General features: G+C 43.4%; 1 protein-coding gene across 1 annotated transcript; it reads left to right on the top strand.

Moving 5' to 3' along the window:
• Nucleotides 1-5,399: 5,399 nt before the first annotated feature.
• Nucleotides 5,400-20,003, top strand: det1 (DET1 partner of COP1 E3 ubiquitin ligase). The gene is made up of 5 exons (XM_080214040.1): nt 5,400-5,580; nt 9,000-10,108; nt 15,181-15,371; nt 17,695-17,886; nt 19,337-20,003. The coding sequence occupies exons 2-5, from the start codon at nt 9,023-9,025 to the stop codon at nt 19,524-19,526; spliced, it is 1,659 nt and encodes a 552-aa protein (XP_080070166.1). The 5' UTR covers nt 5,400-5,580; nt 9,000-9,022; the 3' UTR covers nt 19,527-20,003.
• Nucleotides 20,004-22,526: the final 2,523 nt, after the last annotated feature.

Here is a 22,526-nt window from a genome sequence, read left to right as displayed (position 1 = left end):
AGGTGGGCGAGGAGGTCCAGTTCCAGCCTTCGTGTCTGGAGCGTCTGGTGATGTTAATGTTCTCACTAAACTGTAAGGTTCTGGGCCACAGACTGTAAGCAAAATAAGCTTCTGTGGTTATTTTGTTTGCTATGAAGAAATAACGGACAAGAAATATTGTCCCGTGTTGTCTTTTTCAAAATCAAATGGCTTGATTTTTCCAATCATCAGCATTGTTAAGTGAGTGTATCTTTCTTCTTCTTGCTCTCGCTGCTTAAGTCTGCTCTCCCTCTAGCTGGACTCTGTGATCCCTGACTTTGATGTTTAGCCTCGTCGCCAATATAAGAAATCGAGGGCAACTCAATGTGGTTAGAATTAATAAAGGTTCTATTGCCAAATAAAGAATAATATATATACTAAGTTTGAGTTTATTTATTAGTGTCACACGTAGGCTTACATTAACACTGCAATGAAGTTATTGTGAAAATTCTCCAGTCACCACACTAATGTTCGGATACACTGAGGGAGAATTTAGCACGGCCTATGCACCTAACCAGCATATTTTCAGACTGTGGGAGGAAACTGGGGCACCTGGAGGAAACTCACACCGACATGGGGAGAATGTGCAAACTCTGCACAGACAGTGACCCCAACTGGGAATCAAACCCAGGTCTCTGCCGCTGTGAGGCAGCAATGCTAACCACTGTGGCACCGTGCCACACACGGTACCTACTACTAAGAGCCTGCCATCAAACTGAGGCATACAACAAGGTGAGACTAAGTTACAGTGAGATGGTCCACTCAACTCCCTGGCTCCACGGATGAGTTTCTCCTTGACCCGTGTTACACGCTTATCTGCTGATTGGTTCAGCTTCCCACCAGGATGGAGTCCTTGTCTGTAATGTGGCCTTCAGGAATTGCCCAATCTTAAAGGCCATGCTACTATAAAGATGCTTTTTATTTATAAAGCATATGATGGGAAAGTTAAGAGTGTTACCAACATGCTGTGTCGGAAACTACGCGATGCAACATTCATGTCGAGAAGTCCATTTATAGAATTCGCCAAACTGGTAAGATGTGAAGTGGAGAGTGAAATATGTGATGAATAAACCAGTCCCTGCACTGAAATTCTCCCCCTTCGACTACTCATGGGGAACCTTTCCACGGATACCAACCATCTTGTTCAGATCCCCAGTATTTACGTGAAACTAAATAGTGTGGTTACTGTTCCTCAGATGGTTACTCGTACCCCACATGAGGTGACCTTGCATCATCCTCAGAGGTTGCTGCATTTAAATAATTTTGTGTAAAATAAAAGAGAAAACACTGGAAAATCTCAGCAGGTCTGGCAGCATCTGGGAGGAGAGAAAAGAGCTGGTGTTTTGGATCCAGGTGACCCTTTGTCAAAACTAAAAGTTATAGAAATATTTATACTGCAGTGGGAGGGAATGAAAGATGAGTCATAGCCATAAAAACCAGGGGAATAGACTGCTAATGTCTGTCTGCAGAGAGAATAAAGGGTGTGAATGGCCAAACGGCAGAGGAGCTGTAAACTGTGACAGATGGAGATGGGGGGGACGGCGGGAAATGGGGCAGAGGTAGAATGTAGAAAAGGGGAAGCTGGAGGAGAAAAGGTAAGGAAAGGGGGATGAAGTAGGGGGAAGACAAATGAAGAAAAACAGTAAAGAAATAAAAGGTAGAGAACAGTGAAACATTAAACAAAATAGAATGAAAACAAAGGGGGCTGAAGTAGGGGAGAGCAAACCAGCTGAAGTTGTTGACTTCGATGTTGAGACTGGAAGGTTGTAAAATGCCAAAGCGGAAGATGAGATGCTGTTCCTCCAGTTTGCGTTGAGCTTCACTGGAACATTGCAGCAAGTCAAGGACAGATACGTGGGCATGGGAGCAGGATCAAGGATAATTTTGAGATTTGGCAGCTTCATGCTTCGAGAGCCACTTCTTGCAGAGGGGTGGGAGAATTTTAAGGGCAGGGCTGTTGAAGACCATTGGCAATGGAATTGGTGCTGGATGTCTGTTTAAATCCACCTGGTACACGTATGGATCAGAGGACAAAGGGTTCTTTCATTATCTAATTATCGGAGACCAAAGAAGAGAAGGAGCAGACATGATGCTCACCCTCTTGGAGGGAGGAGGTTGCCCTCCAGGCGTGAAAGTTAGGTTACAAGTAATTGTGAAAATTAAAGTTCCATAATTGTCAAAAAAACTCTGTCAAATAATGGAAAATGATTGATTGTTAGCCAAATCAGGCCTTCAGTGAGGCCAACACTCAGGATAAAGCGAGTATATCTAAAACCTTGTTCCATAAACACTGCATTCCAGGCTAGGACAACAGGATGAAAATAACAAACAAGTTACCATGGTGATTACCAAATAGCAAGATATGGGGACATGTCACACCAATGAAGTTTTCCATTGGATAATCATAGAATCCCTGCAGCACAGAAGGAGGCCTGAGGCATCACCGCAGCGATGTCGCAGAACAATTGGCTGTGTTGGATTCGTCCTGATTTTTGTCCTCTTTTAAGGTCAAACCAAATAGACAAACTCAAATTAAATTAGGACAAAGTAAAAGGGGCAGCTCCCCAGAAGGAAGGGGAACAGCCCGAACAAAAACAAAAGTACAAAGGAAACTTAAGACACATCAAATCAAAATGTGATTGTCGGGGTCTATAACGCACCCCAGCCCCTGCGGTGCCCAGCGGGCTGATTTTTGTAAACAGGACAATTTTCCACATTGCCAGGTAAATTTCAGTGTTGTGCTGGAACAACATTCCTAGGTTTTCTATTGGATAAGAAAGGGCAAAAGGTTATGCTATGATGGGTGGATATGTATGTCAATGAAAGATGTGAAAAATCTCTTGTTCCTGATTTGCTGTAATTGACTATAACTACTGAGCTATTTCTCTGTGAACTCAGAATTTCTCCTGCCGTCCCGTGGATGGAGGGAGCTGTCCTTGTGCATTGGATGCATGGTGTCCAGCACTGTTTGTGTAAAAGTTGACTAAGTGCCTTTAAGTTGGTGTTACCCAGAGAACTCTGACACAGGCAAGATTGGAACAGGCCTCCCTTAACATGCCTTTTTCAAAATGGAGCTGTGCATTGGGAGACTCTGAGAAACTACTCTGACAAGGGTGTGTATTTTTTAAAGAAATATCTACTTTTTTTGGGCAGGAACTTTTTTTAAAAAACAGTAAACTGTAATCCTGTTAAGATGCTGGAGGACTGTCAACAATATGCAACTTTTACATTTGATTTGATTTATTATTATCACGTATTGGAATACAGTGAAAAATATTATTTCTTGCACGCTATACAAACAAAGCATACCATTCAAAGAGAAGGAAAGGAGAGAATGCAGAATGTAGTGTTACAGTTGTAACTAGGGTTTAAAGAAAGATCAATTTAATGCAAGGTAAGTTCATCCAGAAGTCTGACAGCAACAGGGAGGAAGCTGTTCTTGAATTGGCTGGTGCGTGACCTCAGACTTTTGTATCTTCTTCCCAACGGAAGAAGGTGGAAGAGAGAATGTCCGGGGTCTGTGGGGTCCTTAATTATGCTGGCTGTTTTGCCAAGGTGGTGGAAAGTGTAGACAGAGTCAATGGATGGGAGGCTGGTTTGAGCCAAAACCTTCAACCAACTCGATTCACTACACATAATATCCTGTAACAGTTGAGGGCACTGGATATTGCAAAGGCTATGGGCCCAGGTGATATTTTGACAATAGTTCTGAAGACACATACCCCCCCGAACATGTTGCATCCCTAATCGTGCTGTTCCAGCACAACATTGAAACTTACCCGGCAATGTGGAAAATTGTCCTGTTTACAAAAAGCAGAACAAATCCAACCGGCCCATTGTCCTGCGACATTGCTGTAGGGGTTCCTCAGGCCTCCTTCTATGCTGTAGACATTCTATGATTCTGTGATGATGTGGTGTCCATTGTTATTTCCAAGACCCCGAGGACATCCAACACAAGGCTAACTGTGGCTTCAAGGACTTGGATTTTTTGACATTGATTCAACACATGGGACTTGGAGAGGGATAAATGCAAAATACATTTATAATAGTGTAAATTATGTAAAATGAACACCCATTCCACCATTGTGCATTCAAAATTTCTTAATTTTCCTAACTCTGTTGCTACCGTTTAGGTGCAGTCCTGACACTTGTCATTAGGTGGCAGCAGCTTGCTGACTACTGTGCACTGATGTCGACATTAAATTGGGGTGGACACAGTAAGACTTCTTGCTATGTACTATGGTCTGAGATAACTGGAACAGGCGTCCTCTAGGATAGGGCCCGGAGACTTGCTAAAGGTCTTCTCTGAGGCGTTTTCTCTCTCCGCAGATGCTGTCAGACCTGCTGAGATTTTCCAGCATTTTTTGTCCTTGTTTCCAATTCCAGCATCCGCAGTATTTTGAGTTTATCTGGAGAGATGATAATGTTACGATCCCACAAGACAAGGTGTAAAATTGGATTGCTTTGAACAACACATCCCTCTCTCCCTCCCTCTCTTATGGTCATAAGGAATCTTTGCATCATCCCAACATTCTTGGTCACACAGCTTCTTCTCAAACTTCATTCATTCTCCTAAAATTGGTCATCTCGGGTCAAAGTGTCCCTTATTTTTCTCTTAAGAGTTGATCACCATGTGTTACCCCCATAACGGATGGTATGGTAGTAGTGGTTAGCACTGCTGCTTCACAGCTCCAGGGACCTGAGTTTGATTCCTGGCTTGGGTCACTGTCTGTGTGGAGTTTGCACATTCTCCTTGTGTTTCCAGGTGCTCCAGTTTCCTCCCACAGTCCAAAGATGTGTCGGTTAGTTTGATTGTCCATGTTAAAATTGCCCTTAGTGTCCTGAGCTACACAGGTTAGAGGGATTAGTGGGTAAATATGTAGGGATATGAGGGTAGGGCCTGGGTGGGATTGTGGTAGGTTCAGACTTGATGGGCCAAATGGCCTCTTTCTGTACTGTAGGGATTCTATGAGTGTTTGTGGGGGAAGGAGGGGATTAAAATCGGGGAAAAGTTCAAAATTATTATTGGTTTATTTATTCTGGATTATATTTACTCAGGTGTTGGTGCAAAATATAGCAATCCTAGAACAGAGTATTGGAATAGGAGCGAAACTCCCTCTACAGGCAATAGGGAAAAGTGCAGGGTAAAGCTCCTGGCGCGGTGCAGTGTGGGATACACTGCCAGCAGCCGGCTGACTGACTGGCCCGGGAGCGGTGCAGTGTGGGATAGGTCGCTGGCTCCAGATGACTGACGGTCCTGAGAGCCGTGCAGTGTGGGATGGGTCGCTGGCGTCGGATGACTGACTATCCCGGGAGCGGTGTAGTGTGGGATAGGTTGCTGGTGCTGGATGACTGACAATCCCGGGAGCGGTGCAGTGTGGGATAGGTCTCTGGTGTTGGATGACTGATTGTCCCGGGAGCGGTGCAGTGTGGGATAGGTCGCTGGTGCTGGATGACTGACTGTCCCGGGAGCGGTGCAGCGAGGGCTAGACGCCACGAGTTTGAGGCGGTGCGGGGCTGGGCGGTGAGCGGGAGGCCCGGCTCTTACACCGTGTGCATCAGGTGAGCACAGGGCCATGTGTGGAGTCATAGCAACGCTGGGGCACAGAGAGAGAGAGATCCCGGGGACCGTGGCAACAGGCATGGGGACAACTGCCTGTGGTAACCATCAACCTGAGATCCTGTATTGTCAGCCCCATTCAGTGATGAATCCTGTACTTGTGCAGCATTAACTTTGTTATTGTTCTCCACTTTCTGTTTAAAGACTTAATTTGAGATTGGACTTCGAAGATGGTATAAGTTTTTTATTTGTTAATGTCACAAGTAGGCTGACATTGACACTACAATGAAGTTACTGTGAAAATCCCCAAATTGCCACACTCTGGTGCCTGCTCGGTTACACTGAGGGAGAGTTTAGCATGGCCAGTGCACCTAACCAGCACGTCTTTCAGACTGTGAGAGGAAACTAGAGCAGCCGGAGGAAACCCAAGCAGGTACGGGAGTATGTGCAGATTCTGCACTGACAGCGACCCAAGCTGGAAATTGAGCCTTGGTCCCTGGCACTGTGAGGCAGCAGTGCTAACCACTGTGCTGCCCTCATTTTGTTTCACAATTCTGCCATTTGAAGCTTGTATCTATCTGCTTATTTCTCAATTATTGCTGTTCCCAGAGTGCTAACATTACCATAGAATCTTGCAGTGCAGAAAGAGGCTGTTTGGCCCATCAAGTCTGCACCAACCACAATCTCACCCAGCACATAACCCCATGTATTTACCCACAGCTAGTCCCCCTGCCACTAAGGGGCAATTTAGCATTGGCTAGTCCACATAACCTGCGCATCTTTAGACTGTGGGAGGAAACTGGAGCATTGAAGGAAACCCATGCAGACACAGGGAGAATGTGCAAACTCCACACAGACAGTAACCAAAGTCAGGAATCGAAACCGAGTCTTTGATGCTGTGAGGCTACCGTGCTTGCCACTGTGCTGCCCATTGATAGCTTGAAACAGCTACTGCTTGTTTGTAAGTTTAGAAGGTAAATTCTCCATAGTCCCAGATGATCATAAGCTGATCTGCCCTCAAAGAGGGGACTGATGGTGATTTTAATCTGAGGAAAGCCACTCCTCAGGCAAGAAAATAAGAAATAGGAGCAGGATTAGGCCATCTAGCCCTTTGAGCCTACCCTGGCATTCAATAAGATCATGGCTGATCTGAAGTGGCTCAGTTCCACTTTCCCGCTTTCTCCCCATAACCCTTAATCCCCTTGCCTACCAAAAACCTATCTACCCGCGTCTTAAATATATTTAGCAAGGCAGCCTCCACCACTTCAACGAGCACAGAAAACCAGAGATTCACCACCCTTTGAGTGAAGAAGTTCCTCCTCAACTCTGTTCTAAACAGCTCCCCCCCCCCCCCCCAAAAATCTTGAGGCTGTGCCCTTTAGTCCAAGGGGCAAGGTTGAGAAAGTGGCACCTTCATGAGTAACCTCAGCTGCTACTGGAATTGAACCTGGGCTGTTGGTATTGTTCTGCATCATATAATCTCACTTACACTAGCCCAACATTGGAGCATAGTAATGCAATTGCTATACTAGGCAGGAAAAGTGCATATACTTGACTAGTGCTGGTTTGGTGTCCCTTTTTGTCCTCCACAAGTAGCTCAGTCATTGTGAGTAATTCTGCCCAAAAGGCCATTACTATCCCATTCGCACTTCCTTTTCCTACAATCTGCAACTAAATTTCCCATTATATCTTTCTGGCAAACAGATTTTGTTTGCAGTGTCTCAAGTTAAATTCGGTGGGAGGATTAAAGAAAATACTAAAAGAAAAATAGTTTCAGATCACTCATAGGCTGAGAAAGTTCAGATATTAGTTTCAGATGTACTTCAATTATGAGAATCATTAGAGACAGAAGTCCAAGGACTGGAAAGTAGCTAATATGTCAGCAAGGAAGTAAAAAAGCCCTTAAACTAGTTTAGTGTGGGGGATTGTTCTGTGGTATCATTCATCAGTCCCCTCACTTCATTTTTAGAGACTACACCTTGATTTTGTAGGAGGGCTGTCATTTCGTGGGTGGCTCAGTGGTTAACATTGCTGCCTCTCAACACCAGGGACCTAGGTTTGATTCCCGTCTTGGGTCACTTTCTGTGTGGAGTCTGCACATTCTCGCCATGTCAGCGTGGGTTTCCTCTGGGTGCTCCAATTTCCTCCCACAGTCTGAAAGACATGCTGGTTTGGTGCATTGACCATGCCAAGTTCTCCCTCTGTGTACCCCAACAGGCGCTGGTGTGTGGTGACTAGGTGATTTTCACAACTTAATTGCAGTGTTAATGTAGGCCTAGTTGTGACACTAATAAATAAACTTTAAACTTTGTTAGAAGTGTAACCTCTGGGTCACTTAAGTCAGACAGGTGGGAAGGTAGGAGCTAGACTAAAGATAGTCACTGGCTCTACTGGTTGGGAGTGAGTCAGGTGAACAATTTGTTTGTGTAAGAATGTCATCCTTCCATCTGCTACAGATGTAACTGGAAATTCATACCATGCTGGATATATGGCAAGACAATTCAATGATTTCAAATATGGTTAGGACAGAGATCAGTGAGAGAAAGGGATTGCTTCATATATCACTAAACACAGAGTGCTTTAACCTCCTGCTGCTACCATCGGTGTTCAGTGTGTACTACCAGTGTTTGACGCTGTTCAAAATGCTTCCTTTGGGAACAGTCCAATTTTAGGACAGGATTTTATAATTGCTATGTTTTACAGTTCAAATGGGCAAGTACAAAAATTTCCAACACCCACACGTACCATTTTATTTAATCCTAGAACATTACAAAATTGTAGTAAGGTTACAATACAGGAAGAGGTAATTTAGCCCATTGTGGCCATGCCAGCTGTTTGCAAGAGCCCAGCTCAGCTAGTTTCACTCTTCTGCCTTTTCTTTGTAGTATTGTGGTTTATTCCCTTCTGGTAATTATTCCACACTTTTTGGAAAGTCACAACTGAATTGTTTCCACCTCACACAGTGCATTCCAGATCCTCGCCACTTGTTGCCTAAAAAAGATTTATCCTCGTGTCACTTTTGGTCCAATCGCTAAATGCTTTAATTTGGTGTTTTCTGCTCCTTAACCCTCTGGAAACGGGAACTGTTCTTCCTATCTGTTTGTTTCCAGGCCCCTCATAATTTTGAGCACCTCTGTAAAATCTCCTCTCGAGCTCCTCTCAAAGAGAACTGATCTAGTTTCTCTCATCCATCCTGGTAACTCAAAGTCCTTCATTCATGGAACCATTCTTATAAATCTTTCCTGCACCCTCTCTAATGCATCAAGTATGGAATATACACACAAACACTGGGTAAATAACTGGCAGCAATTCAGTGAGATTGCTTGTAATGATGCTTTTGTGTTTTTCTGATACCACAAGTATGGACCCAGTGGCAGCCTGGCCTTGACTCTGCTTTTCAATGTTTTCTGTGCTGCTGCAGAGACAATGTGGTGATGGCTGAGAATGGATGATGACGAACCTACCATCAAACCTCGTCGAATTGAGAATCAGAATGTTGTTTATCGCCTGGAGCGGCGGAGGATCTATTCAGGCCGGCCAGGTGCTCACTGGTACATGGTGCGCTGCCTGCACCAGAACGTGTTTCCCAACTTCACCGTTGTTAACGTAGAGAAGCCGCCATGTTTCCTGCGCAAGTTCTCTCCTGACGGTCGCTACTTCATCGCGTTTTCCCTGGATCAGACCTCATTGGAGATATACGAGTATCAGGGCTGCCAGGCAGCTGAGGACCTCCTCCAGGGTTACGATGGCGAGATCATGCTGAATGGCGCCAATGACCTTCAGTCCGTCAACATCCGCGGTAAACTGTTTGAACGCTTCTTTGTCTTGCTGCATGTCGCAAATGTAGCGTCGAACGGGGAGCACCTGAATCGTGAGTGTAGCTTGTTCACTGATGACTGTCGATATGTCATTGTTGGCTCTGCTGCGTACCTCCCCGAGGAACCTCATCCCCTCTTTTTCGAGGTTTACAGAAACAACGAGTCCGTTACACCCAACCCTCGATCTCCGTTAGAGGACTACTCCCTGCACATCATTGACTTGCACACAGGGAGCCTTTGTGACACGAGGACCTTCAAGTGCGACAAGATAATTCTCTCACACAACCAAGGGCTTTACCTGTATAAAAATATCTTGGCTATTCTCTCAGTGCAGCATCAGACCATTCATGTGTTCCAGGTTACCCCGGAAGGGACGTTCATTGATGTTCGAACCATTGGACGCTTCTGTTACGAAGATGACCTCCTCACTGTGTCAGCTGTGTATCCTGAGGTGCAAGGCGATGCGCAAAATGCCACGTCCCGCCCCTTTAAGGAAAAGACACTGAACTCGTTGAAGCACCGGCTGCTGGTGTACCTGTGGCAAAGGGCAGAGCACGATGGTAGTGCCGCAGCTAAGCGCCGTTTCTTTCAGTATTTTGACCAGTTGCAGCAGCTACGCATGTGGAAGATGCAGCTTCTGGATGAGAACCACCTCTTGATAAAGTACACCAGCGAGGACGTAGTGACCCTCCGGGTTACTGACCCTTCCCAGGTACCAAACCAACGGTGAATAGGTTACAGCACTGGAATTGGGCTTAAAATGATGAATGAATGGAAACAGCCTGTTGCTGTGCAGACCCTGGTTGTGGTAGAGGGTGGGTGACTGGGTCCAAGTTTTGTGCCTTTTAGCTCTTTAGGGAAAAGGCTAAACATGCATTGATTTGTACCTCAACAAGGCTGGACTTGTGCCTAATATGATTGTGGCTGTGGGTAGGACGAGATTTCCACATTGTTGTTCTTTGAGTAATAGCGCTATTACTACACAATAAACTTTAAAGTTAAAATTTATTTATTAGTCACAAGTATGGTTTACATTAACACTGCAATGAAATTACTGTGAAATTCCCCTGGTTGCTACACTCTGGCACCTGTTTGGGTAAATGCACTTAACCAGCACGTCCTTCAGACTGTCAGTATGTTGCTAAATTTAGCAGGAAGGAGCCAGAGAAGTTTTGTTAACTTTTGGAGCTCATTACCAGAGTCCTGAGGTATTTCTAATGCTGCAACAGTGTCGCAGGTAAATTCATCCCCTGATATGTTGGAAACACTGGTTATCCCTGGCCCTAACTTTCAAATAACTTTAACTCTGGAATTTCTGCTGGATTCAGTGGCACCGGCATCAGATTGTTGGATGTTCGACTCTGGGTCTTCCCAAGGACCTGTGCACTCGGGTGTCTTTATTTTAGTATCCCAAATATTTTATGCAATTATTTTGCACAAGCTTATGGTTTGCTCAGTAATCTGGTGGTGAGCGGACTGGTTATTATTGTATTGAGTTGATGGGGCTTATCCCCTTCCAACGCCAGCATCTCCACATCAAAGCATAAAACACCATGAATTGCCCTCTTCCTCTTCTTAGAAATTAATATTCTTTTGACCATGCAACAGGCTTCCCTCAACCTCTTTCCGTCTTGCTCAGTGTTTACCACAATGTTCTGATACTTTTTTTGTACATACCGAGCGCTGAAGAAACGTAAAAGAGAGTTTTTAGAGATTTAGTGCGCGGTGCAAATTCAGCCTGTGATGGGTTACATGTTCCTGATTCAGTGATTTCTGCTGCCAAGCACATCTGTGCGAGAATAAGATTGAGCTCAGCAGTGAGGCCTCGATAGTTGAACAGCCTGCCAACATGTACTGCCCTGTCACGCATCAGGAATGGAAGCATGGGCAATTCTTCAGAGGCCATTTTAAACTGTACCCCAGCAAAGTTGGTATGGGGATGGGGAGGAAGGAAGAAATGTAAACCAGCCCTGTATATCCTGCATTCCCCCTCAGTCCATCTCAGGAACAGACCAACATAATTGAGTTGTAGAATCCCTACAGCACAGGAGGAGGCCATTCAGTCTAATCGAGTCTGCACCGACCACAATCCCACCCAGGGCCTATTCCTGTGACCCCACATGTTTACCCTTCAAGTCCCCTTGACACTAAGGGTCAATTTAGCTTGGCCAATCAACCTAACCCACAATCTTTGGACTGTGGGAGGAAACCGGAGCAACCGGAGGAAACCCACGTGGACACGGGGAGAACATGCAAACTCCACACAGTGACCCAAGGCCGGAATTGAAACTTGGTCCCTGGTGCTGTGAGGCAGCAGTGCTAACCACTGTGCCACCTAGTTGCCCAGGCTGGAAACATTTTAAAGAGTTAATGTATAACATGACACACGCTACAGCAGTAAAATCTAATAGGATAAATTATCGAAGTGCATAGCACTCAGCTTGAGAGCTGTGTATTGTTCATTTTAAGGAGACATTAGAAGATGGCTACTTTTTAAATAAACCAAATGAAATTCCTCCCATCCGTAAATTACTCCTTCCACAGTGTAGCAACATCTGTGATCTCAAATCTTTCGATGCGGCACTGATTTGAATAAGCACAGGCTAGGTTTCGTCTAATGCCTATTAGTATAAACGAAATTAAATGTGCAGAGCAATTCTGAAAAGTGCTTCACCCTGGGAGAGAAATTGAAATGAAAACACTCAATGCCGGAGATGCATGGCAGATCAGCTAGTGTCGAGTGGAGAAAAGTTTTAATTCTTTCCCCAGAGGATCCATCTCAGAATATCTCTACTGAATAAGTTGATTTCAGTCAGGGCAGTGGTTAAGACAATAACCAGATTTGGAGCTGACAAGCAACAAGTAACATTTGTGTCACAAAATGACCATCTTCACCAGGAGAGAAACTTGATCTCACTTTGATATTCAATGTTTTTGCCATCGCAGAATCCCCCGCTGTCAACATCCTGGGGGGTTACCATTGACCAGAGACTGAACCCGACCAGCTATATACTGTGATTACAAGATCAGATCATGCTGGCATTATGTGGTAGTAACGCACCTCCTGTCTCTGCAAAGTCTGTCTGCCAGACAGGATGTGTGAGGAGTCTGCTGGAATACTTGCCTGGACAAGTGCAGCTCCAACAACATTCAGAAAGCTCAACACCTTCCAGGACAAAGTCACCCTATTTGATCGGCACCTCATTGTCCAACTTAAATTTTCACTCCCTCCACCAGCAACCCAGAGTGGCAGTATGGTGTACCATATATGTACTGCAGCAAATTATCGAGCTCCTTTAATAGCACCTTCTAAACCAGTGACCTCTATCACCTAGGAGAACAAGGGCAACAGATGCATGGGAACACCACAATTGAGCGACATACCATCCTGGTTTGGAACACAATCACTGTTCCTTCAATATCATTGTGTCATTATCCTGGAATTCCCTTCCTAACTGCACAGTGGACTGCAGCGATTTGAGAAGGTAGCTCATCATCACCTTTTCAAGAGCATTTTGGGATGGGCAACAAAAATTTACCTGCCTATGGCCACTGCATCCTATGAAAAATGTAAGAAATTGAAGGGTTGTAATCAGTGGTGGAGCTCCCACAGTTGGAAAGCATGAGTTTAGATGTCAGGTTGATTCAGGTCTTGACTGAGAAGCCTTTCATTTGTTGGTAATCTTGATGTATTTTTCAATCCTAAAGTAAGCATTTAATCCCACATCTTACTTGCTCTCTAGACTGTTTACTTCTCCCTGCATACATTGCCTGCCTCTGCCCCTATTGGAATGTTTCAAGCTGAAACTCTTCTACATGCCTTCGTCACTTCTATATTCTGCTGTTCTTTTACAATCATCAGAGGCTCCCATCACAAGTTCTGGCTCTGTCTAAACTCTTGTCTCTGTCCCACATTTAGTTTAATTATCACTCCACTTTAAAATTCTCGTCTTTCTCATCAAATGCTCCAGCCTATCTGTGCAAACTTCTTGAATCTTAAAACCTTTTACAAATGCTCAAATTATGACTTTATGTTAGTACATTCACCAAACATTGGTGATTGTGCTTTCAGCTACAGTGGTCCTGTTTTCTGGAAATATCTTCCTAAGATTTTGTCCACCTCTCTTTCTGCCATTATTAAGCTTCTCAAAATCTGGATACCAGATCAACAACACTTTACAGCTTACCATCGAATCCATCCATGGACCTATCCTCCAATTCTTTCGTCTGTGCAGCACCCAGGATAAGTTTCTGTGCATTTCACACACACTAGTTGTCGGTCTTCTGCTGATTCTGATGGTCCGGTTTGTGCCAGGGATCCTGGATGGGGGAAATAAAGGTACTTGGAGTGAGTGGGGATGGGAGAAACTGTAGCATTTTAAAACAACGTTTTAAAATGATTGCAGATTTGAAAAGCCTCTCGTCTCCCCGCCATTCACAATTACAATCGGTGTTTCAGAGGCAAACATCACTCGGCTGTTTCCATACTCCAAACAGGTTTTCCATGTCGCAGGTATTGCAGTTCTCTCTAGCATGGTTAGTTGTTGCATAAGGTTAAATCTCATAGGATCCAGGGTGAGGTAGCTAAATGGATACAAAACTGGCTTAATGACAGATCATCAAGTGCATCTCCACATCTTGATGACAGAAGCCAGAAGGTGGTTCTAGAGGGTTGTTTTTCAAACTGGAGACCTGTGACCAGCAGTGTTCCTCGGGGATCAGTGCTGGGTCTGCTGTTATTTGTCATTTATATTAATGATTTGGATGGGAACATAGGAGGCATCGTTAATAAGTTTGCAGGTGACACCAAGATTGGTGGCATAGTGGACAGTGAAGAAGGTCATGTCGGATTGCAATGGGATCTTGATCAATTGGGCCAGTGGGCTGATGAATGACAGATGGAGTTTAATTTAGACAAATCCAAGGTGATGCATTTTGGTAGATTGAACCAAGGCAGGACTTACTCAGTTCATGGTGGAGCTTTGGGGACAATTCCAGAACAAAGAGATCTTGGGGTACAGGTTCATAGCTCCTTGAAAGTGGAGTTACAGGTGGACAGAGTGATGAAAAGGGCATTCAGCATGCTTGGTTTCATTGGTCAGAACATTGAATACAGGAGTTGGGACGTCTTGTTGAAGTTGTGCAAGACATTGGTAAGGCCACACTTGGAATACTGTGTACAGTTCTGGTTACTCTATTATAGAAAGGATATTATTAAACTAGAAGGAGTGCAGAAGAGATTTACAAGGATGCTACTGGGACTTGATAGTTGATTTATAAGGAGAGACTTTTTTCTCTGGAGCATAGAAGGCTAAGGGGTGATCTTATAGAGGTCTAGAAAATAATGAGGGTCATAGATCAGCTAGAAAGTCAATAATTTTTCCCAAAGGTAGGGCGTTCAAAACCAGAGGGCACAGGTTTATGTGAGAGGGGAGAGATACAAAAATGTTCAGAGGGGCAATTTTTTTCACACAAGGTGGTGAGGGTCTAGAACAAGCTGCCAGAGGTAGTTGTAGAGGTGGGTACAATTTAGACAGTTACATGGGTATAAAGGGATATGGGCCAAATGTGGACAACTGGGACTAGTTTAGGGATTTAAAAAAAAAAGGACAGCATGGACAAGTTGGGCTGAAGGGACTTTTTCCATGCTGTAAACCTCTGACTCTATAACTCTTGACCATGTCCAGCATTAATAGTTGATTGTGAATGATCGTTGATTAGTACGTAGCTCACCTCAGGTTCATTTTCCTTCTCATTGTGGTGTTCTATCTGTTCTCCCTGCAGCCGTCATTCTTTGTCGTGTACAACATGGTAACCACCCGGGTTCTGGCTGTGTTTGAAAACACTTGTGACGAGCTTTTACAACTGTTTGAAAATTTTTGTGATCTCTATCGGAATGCCACGCTGCACAGTGAGGCCGTGCAGTTCCCCTGCTCTGCATCCAGCAATAACTTTGCCAGACAGATCCAGCGACGGTGAGTGAGCCATTTGCCAACTGAGATTTTTTAACTTTATATTTCACTTTCTGCATATATTGGCTAGAGAGAGACAGGATGCTGACAATATGAACAGACACATTATGTGTTAGCTTTGGGGGAAGTTCTCTGATATTGCCTGCTGTTGTTTCCCAGGCGAATTCATTATGCCCTTCAGGGAAACCGGGAATTGCTGGAAATCTGTGGTTAAAACAGAAAATGCAAGGAACAGGCCATTAGACAATCAGCATCCACAAAGAAAAGAGCCATGCCATTTATGTTTTTGGTGGTGGTGTTAACCCTTTATCAGAACCTCTCTCTGCTTGCGCTCTGTCCATAGAATCCCTGCAGCGCAGAAGAGGCCATTCGGTCCATTGAGTCTGCACTGACTCGCTAATCCAGTCTTTTACCCAGTCCTCCCGTCCTTGCCCCATCCCTGTAACCCCACACGTTTATCGTGGCTAATCCATCTAACCAACACATCTTGGGCTACTAAGGGGCAATTTAGCATGGCCAATCAACCTAACCTGAACATCTTTGGGCTGTGGGAGTAAACTGGAGCACCCGGAAGAAATGCACACAGACACAGGGAGAATATGCAAACTCCACACATCTATCCGAGACTGGAATCAAACCTGGGTCCCTGGAGCTGTGAGGCAGTAGTGCTAACCACAATGCCACCCCAGGTGTGTTCCAGCAAACTCGACCTTTCATACAGAATCTGCAGTGCCAACAGTAGGCATTTAAGTAAAGTTCCAACTGGTAATGCGACACTGCAGCAATGTTTGAACATGAGGATCACGACTAACTGTGTAGAAGAGAAGCTGCCAATATGTGTGCTGAATCTTCCTGTGTAGCCAAATCGGTCAAAATGACTTTCACTGAGAATGAATGCAATACCAAGAAATGTGAATGCTTAATGGGTTGCTCAAATCTATGAAGTTGTCTTTGACAATCCCAAGGACTTAACAAAATTCAAATAAGAAATACAACAAAAATTAATGGTCGACTTTTTTTTTTGATCAACACATCTTTACGCTTTCTTTTCCTTTTGTGGAGTAGTGGTGGAACAATTCCCATGCTGATTATCAATCTGTTGAACTGCGTCATGCCTGTTCCTTCTGTGGCCAATAAGTAGGACTTGAACCCAAGAGCTTCCGTTCCATTGGTAGGGATGTTACCACTGTGCCACCAGACCAATGGCCAATCTTTAAATATCCATTATATTTCTTTCTCTCATTTGAATTTCATTATTAGACTTTGCTGGCCATCAGAACAATTGGATTAATCACTGACTTTAGGCTACATTTTCTGTTAACATTCAAGGCTATGGGCCAATTGCTGGCAAATGGGATTAGGTGGGCAGGTCAGAGCCTTTCATGCATTGGTGCAGATGTGATGGGCTGAAGGGCCTCTTTGGCACTGCAGTATTCTGTGATAAATTTAATTATTCTACATTACATGCATGGTATAGCTAATTTGTGTGACAATGCAGCCTGCTTCGTAGTTCATGGCTTTGAGACTTTATTGTATTAAGTAGCATCTTATTGTGGACATGGGACACTGTCATGGATAATAATCCTTTGAGACATTCTCCATATTGAGCAGTGTTTTATGACTGTGTGTGTATAAATTTACATAGAATATGCTAGTATGTTGTATGAGTTTGGAAATTTGGGGTATCGGAGATGCAAATCTAAACATGGGATTACTTTTCTCCTGGGTTGCCAGTAGAAGTGTCCTCGAGATCAGTGATTCATTCTGGCAGCGTTGATGGCCGTTCATTTTTTTTTTCTGCTGTTTGTGGGGATATTGTCATCACAACATGGTTGCAGTGTTGGCTTATATAAGACAGTCACTTGAACTTCAAAGTGATTATTTGTTTGTGAAGCTGTTTGAGGTGTATAGGTGATGCACAATAAGGAATTGTTTGTCGTTCCCTCCCTCCGTCAATTCTTGCGGTAACATGTCTGTATCAGTCCTGCTGGTAATTTTGAGTGCTCCTGATGCAGTACTGGGCCTTGATAAATGTACCCATCCAATCCTCAGTAGCAGAGAGTTCATGTGCATAGCTGTTTTTTTTTCTGGGTTTTTATGCTTGGTGCCCGTTGTGAGAATGCCTGTGCCAGCGAAGAAACCAGCCATTAATTCGGTCGATATGAATATAGGCAGCAGAAGCATGCAGATCTGAGGTTACTATCAGATTAGCCATGGTTTTGTTAAATGGTAAAACAGGTTCAAGGGGCTGAACGGCCTATTCCTACTTTTTTGTATAAATCTCAGATTCTATTCCAATCGGTAAAACTTTGTCCTTTGTTTGCAGGTTTAAAGACACTATCGTGAATGCCAAATATGGGGGTCACACTGAAGCAGTGAGACGACTCCTTGGACAGCTGCCTATCAGTGCACAATCCTACAGCAGCAGTCCATACCTCGATCTCTCACTCTTCAGTTACGATGACAAGTGGGTCTCTGTCATGGAGAGGCCCAAGACGTGTGGTGATCATCCTATCAGGTAAAGTAATCCATTGCACTTGAACTAGAGGAACACATCTCATTAAATTGACATTTCCTTGTCTGGATCTTAAGTGGGCAAATATAGTTTTTACTTTTTCAGGATACTGGTTTTAACTGTTTTGAGTTCATGTAAGTTGTAGAGATTTACATTGAATGACATCTGTATATAGAATCACTTTCCTAGAAGCAATCAGTTTAACACCATTATACCTGCACTGCCTCTCTGAAACAGCTACCCGTTTGGTTTCATTCACTTATCCTTTCCCGTGCCCTTCTAAAATTCTCTTCACGTATTTCTCCACAACCCTTTTAAAAGATTCTGCTTCAGTCGTTGTGTATGGTGGAATGTTTTATATCATAACTAAGCACTCCAATGGACCTATCTATGTGTTCCCTCCGCCAAAGATTTCTCCCTTCCTCCTGTAGTTGCGGTTTTTCTCCTGACATAGAAATTCGCAGTTGAAGGTTCCTCTCCTTGAACTTCACTCAAGTGGTCATTCTTCACACATGAGTTTGGCTAGTGGCTAAGGCATATTCATCAAAGTTAAGCCAGATCCTGTTCTCATTGACGTCCACAAAACATGCGTCTTTTCTCATGAGCCATTTGATAGTGATCAGGAGTTGGAACCTGAATGAAAGTTCCTCTGTCTCGCACACCAATTGTGGCAGCACAACTTGAGATTTCCTAACTCTGTATAGACCAGGGAGAGGACCTTTTGATTTATTATTGTCACATGTATTGGATACAGTGAAAAGTATTGTTTCTTGCCTGCTGTACAGGTGAAACATACCATTCGTAGAGTACACAGGGGAGAAGGAAAGGATGCAGAATATAGTGTTGCAGTTACAGATGGGCTGAAGAGAAAGATGAGCTTAATATTTGATAGGATCCTACAAAAGTCTGATGACAGCAGGAAAGATGCTGTTCTTGAGTCTGTTGGTATTTGTTTTCAGACTTTTGTGTCTTTTTCCCGAGGGAAGAAGGTGGAAGAGAGCATCTGGGGTGTGTGGAGTCCTTGATTATGGTGGCGATTTTCCTGAGGCAATGGGAAGTATAGACGGTGTCAGTTGATGGGTGGTTGGTTCGCATAATGGACTGGGCTATATTCACAACTCATTGTAGATTTTTTTGCTGTCTTCGTCAGAGCAGGAACTGTACCAAGCTGTGATACATCCACACAGGATGCTTTCTATGGTTCATCAATAAAAATTGGTGGAAGTTGTAGCGGCCATGCCAGATTTCCTTAGTGTTCTGTTCTGTATAGTACAGTACCAAGCTAGGTGGCGCACTTGGCCATCATGTATGACTTAGTGGCCGCCAAGGGGAGCAGTTAGCTCTTCATGTCTTAGTGCCATTTACTGTTGAACTCTGTAATATTTCAATCGTTGTGTTGCTAACCTGTTGTTGCTGAAGTTTACAAACTAAAATTGTGTTTCTCTGTTTTTAGATTTTATGCCCGAGACTCGGGTCTACTTAAGTTTAAAATCCAAGCTGGGCTGCTGGGACGGCCAATTAACCACACCGTGCGACGTCTGGTAGCTTTCACCTTCCATCCTTTTGAGCCATTTGCCATATCAGTGCAAAGGACTAACGCAGAGTATGTGGTTAGCTTCCACATGCGGCACACCTGCGTGTGAAGGCGGTGTGCAATCTCAAAGCATTTGTGCTGCTCTGATTCACTTTGTACTTTTTTTGTGGGACCTCATGAAACTACCAAAGGTGGAGCTTTGAACTTTGGTCGAAAGTGATAATATTGCAAAGTAATTGCCCCTTACGGTTAGATTCAGGCTTCTGAATCATCTTTGATTCCTGACAGGATGAATGATCAGGAGTTTTAACACAGCGTTTTTCTCCGCTGAAAAGATAAACCCAATATACATGGTGTGTCTGGACTGCTATTACTATCCTTCCATGTCTGTCATTCATTTTCAGTTCATTATATATTAAGTATCAAAAGAATGGCAGAGCCTGGCATTTCACTGATTAACTGCCAAGTAGGAAATGATGGACTCCGTGCAATAAACTTTGTCTGTAGTTTTGCAAGCTTGGGGAAATGAAGTCTGATTTTAAATTGGGAACAACTGATGAATGAGTCTCATTGGTGATCTTGGGGTTGGGAGATTGGGTGGGTGGGACGGGGAGAGTGGCGTGTGTGGATGTGAGTGGGATCCTGAGAATGCTAGTAATAATCAGTAATAAAAATAAAAGATGCAGGAAGTGCGCAGCAGCTCTGTTCAGCTGGAAAAGAGAAAATCCAGATTAAGAACCTTCTACTGGAAGCTTTCAATCATTGGTCTAGAATGTTATCCAGTTCTATTTTCCAGCAGTTTTGTTTTGTTCACATTATTTGACTCTTGTTTAAGTGAAACTGGGTGTAAACTACTAGCTCTGTCCAGTTTAAGGTACTGTCTTATTCTTGTTCCACCAGTGCTGTAAGCCAGATTTAATTTTATGTGGAAATGTCCTTGGTAAAATGCATTCTTAAAATTTGTTTTTTATATAAGAATTATTGTATTCCAGTTTTACAAATGAAATATTACATGGGCTTTAAACTTATTTTTTCATATGAATGCTACATTTTGAAAACACCTTTTTATGTATGAACTTACCACATCAACTGTCAATCAAAGTTTTTAGAAAATAGTGTGTTTGGTCTTCTGATTCCTTATTTTACTTATCATAGTACAGAGATACAACAGATACATGATAGAAACAGGACAAGAACACATGTCTGCAGAGGACAAGTGCCAGAAATTATTGAATCCTCAGTGGACTCTCTCATTTCAGGTTTGCAATGAAAGTTCTTTGCAAAAAATGCACTGTTTTGAGTTTGAGGCTGATACAAGACGAATTAAAAATGTCTTCCCACGCCAGCCATTTTGTGACCCCGGAATGAATTTGGCCCCTCCCTAATTGAGGTGCTGAAACCACACATCATACTACTTCAGCTATGTCTTTTAATCAAGTTTTCCTACCGTGTCTCTATTATCCTTTAACAATGACACGGAAATGTCCCAGCTTTCAAAAGGGTGATTAACTGAAACTAGGATGTATAATATAAGTCTTTCGACTAATCTTCAGTTTGACACATTAATTCATACAAAAACTTTAAAATGCAATGTTTCCACACACTACAGTGGTTTTGCATGTTAAAAATTATACTCGGTTAAACGATACCAGGACTTTCGGTCAGGATCTCTGACAGTAATAGTGAAAGGCAAATTAACAGTTAAGTAGATCATTGTTATTGATGACATTAGTCCCAAAGTTCAAAAATTCCACAGTCTTCGGACTTCCCAATGCTTGTCACTTACTGAAACACGATCATACTCCCTTTCAAATTTGCTGACACGATATACCATACACTCTCTCCTTGGGCAGTCAGTTCTACACATTCAGCATCTTGTGTGTGAAGTAGTTAATCTGTTCACCTCCTTTTAGCTTGGATCAATTTGCCCCAATGAGTTTGTGTCCATTTAGAATCTGAAAACTTTCGATCACATTTCTTGAGGTTTTTTTAAAATGGTTTATGTGGTTGTCCTGGCAGGGGGGAGGAAAAATACCAAGTAACTGCAGTTACGTGGGTGGCACGGTGATTAGCACTGCCTGCCTCACAGCGCCAGTTTGATTCCCAGCTTGGGTCACTGACAGTGTGGAGTTTGGTGTCTGAGTGTGTTTCACCCGGGTGCTCTGGTTTCCCCCAACAGCCCAAAGACGGGCTGGTTAGGTGCATTGGCCGTGCTAAATTCTCCCTCAGCGTATCCAAACAGGTGCTGGAGTGTGGCAACTAGGGGATTTTCACAGTAACTTTGCAGTGTTAATGTAAGCCTACTTGTGCCACAAGTAAATAAATGAATAAAGTTGCTGTGCCAAGTGGGGACTTAAGGATGGCAAAAAAGCTGTGTTTCACTGACAGGCTTAACAGGAATGGGTGGGGTTCAAATAAATAGACAACTCAGAGAAATATAGTGGAGTTTGTCAAAACAATTCATTTGCTTCAAATTCGTCATGTAATTAAAAACAACACGATTGCCAGAAATACCTAGCATCTGGAAAGAGAAGGCTACTAGGATAACATTTCTGATAGAGATCTGCCTCCTGACAAATGATCTACACTTGAAATGATAACCAACCAACTATTTTTCCAGTCCTAAAGAGAGTTGTGTATGATAGTCTTTTTTCACTTTTATTGCACATTGTTAACAACACTATTTTTCTCTTTTAAACTCCCCAAATTTTTAAATGTTTTGTGAGGTCTTATTCAACACTGGGCTATGACCCACTGCAAGATTTGGCAGTGGAACAGATGGTTGTGTTCTTAATTTCAATGTCAGTTCCTTTGAAGTAAAAAATAATGTTCAGTGAATTGAAGAATTCACTGCATAGGAGGCTATCGGTCATTCATCCCCCATCATGTCTGTTGATACTAGCTTTGACAGTGGCTGAGACGCAATCTGGCTTTAGAAACAAGTGGCCATTAACTGAGGCTGGTACACGTACTGAAGGCTGTGTGAAACTATCTCCCAGCCAATTGGCACGTACAAAAGATTCGAAACAAAATTTACATTTTTTTATGTTCTGCATTGAATCCTTTGTGCTTATAAAGTCAGGTGGGCTTATTATAAATAGCATCCATT

Source organism: Carcharhinus amblyrhynchos, chromosome 28 (assembly GCF_965287045.1).
Source record: "Carcharhinus amblyrhynchos chromosome 28, sCarAmb.v2.hapA, whole genome shotgun sequence".
In the NCBI taxonomy this organism is placed as follows: Eukaryota; Metazoa; Chordata; class Chondrichthyes; order Carcharhiniformes; family Carcharhinidae; genus Carcharhinus; species Carcharhinus amblyrhynchos.
The sequence above is the reverse complement of the archived record's forward strand: the minus strand, read 5'-3'. Positions and strand labels throughout refer to the sequence as shown.